Source organism: Suillus subaureus (genome assembly GCF_016647635.1).
Source record: "Suillus subaureus strain MN1 chromosome Unknown BJ212scaffold_389, whole genome shotgun sequence".
Lineage (NCBI taxonomy): Eukaryota > Fungi > Basidiomycota > Agaricomycetes > Boletales > Suillaceae > Suillus > Suillus subaureus.
In genome coordinates this window covers 16,278-17,173 of record NW_024538945.1, presented here as the reverse complement: position 1 = coordinate 17,173, position 896 = coordinate 16,278, and the positions used below count along the sequence as shown (strand labels likewise).

At 47.1% G+C, this 896-nt stretch overlaps 1 protein-coding gene across 1 annotated transcript; it reads right to left on the bottom strand.

Moving 5' to 3' along the window:
• Positions 1-473, bottom strand: BJ212DRAFT_1413183 (uncharacterized protein). Its single transcript, XM_041337515.1, has 2 exons — positions 297-473; positions 1-264 (listed from the first exon to the last, which is right to left on the bottom strand). The coding sequence occupies exons 1-2, from the start codon at positions 388-390 to the stop codon at positions 137-139; spliced, it is 222 nt and encodes a 73-aa protein (XP_041185102.1). The 5' UTR covers positions 391-473; the 3' UTR covers positions 1-136.
• Between the last annotated feature and the right edge of the window lie 423 nt (positions 474-896).

The following is an 896-nucleotide window of genomic DNA, read 5'->3' as shown; positions in this document are numbered from 1 at the left end:
ATCTTACTGAAAGTAGTAACCCGCTTTTCAGAGGGACAAGACACAAGGCGTTTAGCTATACATAGAGGGGTTTATATCTGCTGAGTGGTGTACCCTACGCGCGCTCTTCGTCTCACAATGAGCCTGGTATTTACCATCAGAAACCCCTTCCTCGACCTCTTCCCCGACCACGCCCACGGTCCATCCCTCGTCCCCTTCCCCTTTCGCGTCGCTCTTCCTTCTTCCTGCCTTTTGGCTTCGGCGCGTCATCCACTAAGAGGGTATCTAGAGGAAGTGCATCAGGGAGCGCGAAATACCGGATGTTGTTACCGAAGATAGGGAGTCGAGGGATGTTGGGTCCCGATTACGGGCTGTCATCTTGACAGTTTTGACGTGGGTGTTCATCTGCATATCGACACCTGCAAATAATTAGAGGGTTGTAAAACTTGAGTAAATGAGACGATTAGACGAACCAGTGATTGTTCCATGGACTAGGGAGCCATCTTGAGCTCGATGGTCACAGTCTCATTATTGAGTTTTCATCAAGAATCTGATGAAAACAACTTGGGGTCAGCGCCCGACCCTTGCAATGCTCGAATAGTGAAAACTTCTGGGGTCAGTTCAATATCATAGAAGTAAGCGCGATATTCACCTTACAAGCTTCATGGTGAATATCAACGTTGATGTTGACCCAGTTGTCAATGTTGTGTGGACGAGTTTAAAGTCGATCACGCAAAAAGCCGAGTCGAAGGAACGTGTTCCAGGAACACAATCAACAACAGCTTTTAGACTTAGATACGACTGGTCTGTAGCATCCTGGAATCATCTCCTTCACCCTCTCTAGCTTTAGGAGCCAGAAACGATATTTCTTTCACTTTCGACCTAATGCATGTCTCTATCCTGGACAAAACGGAAAA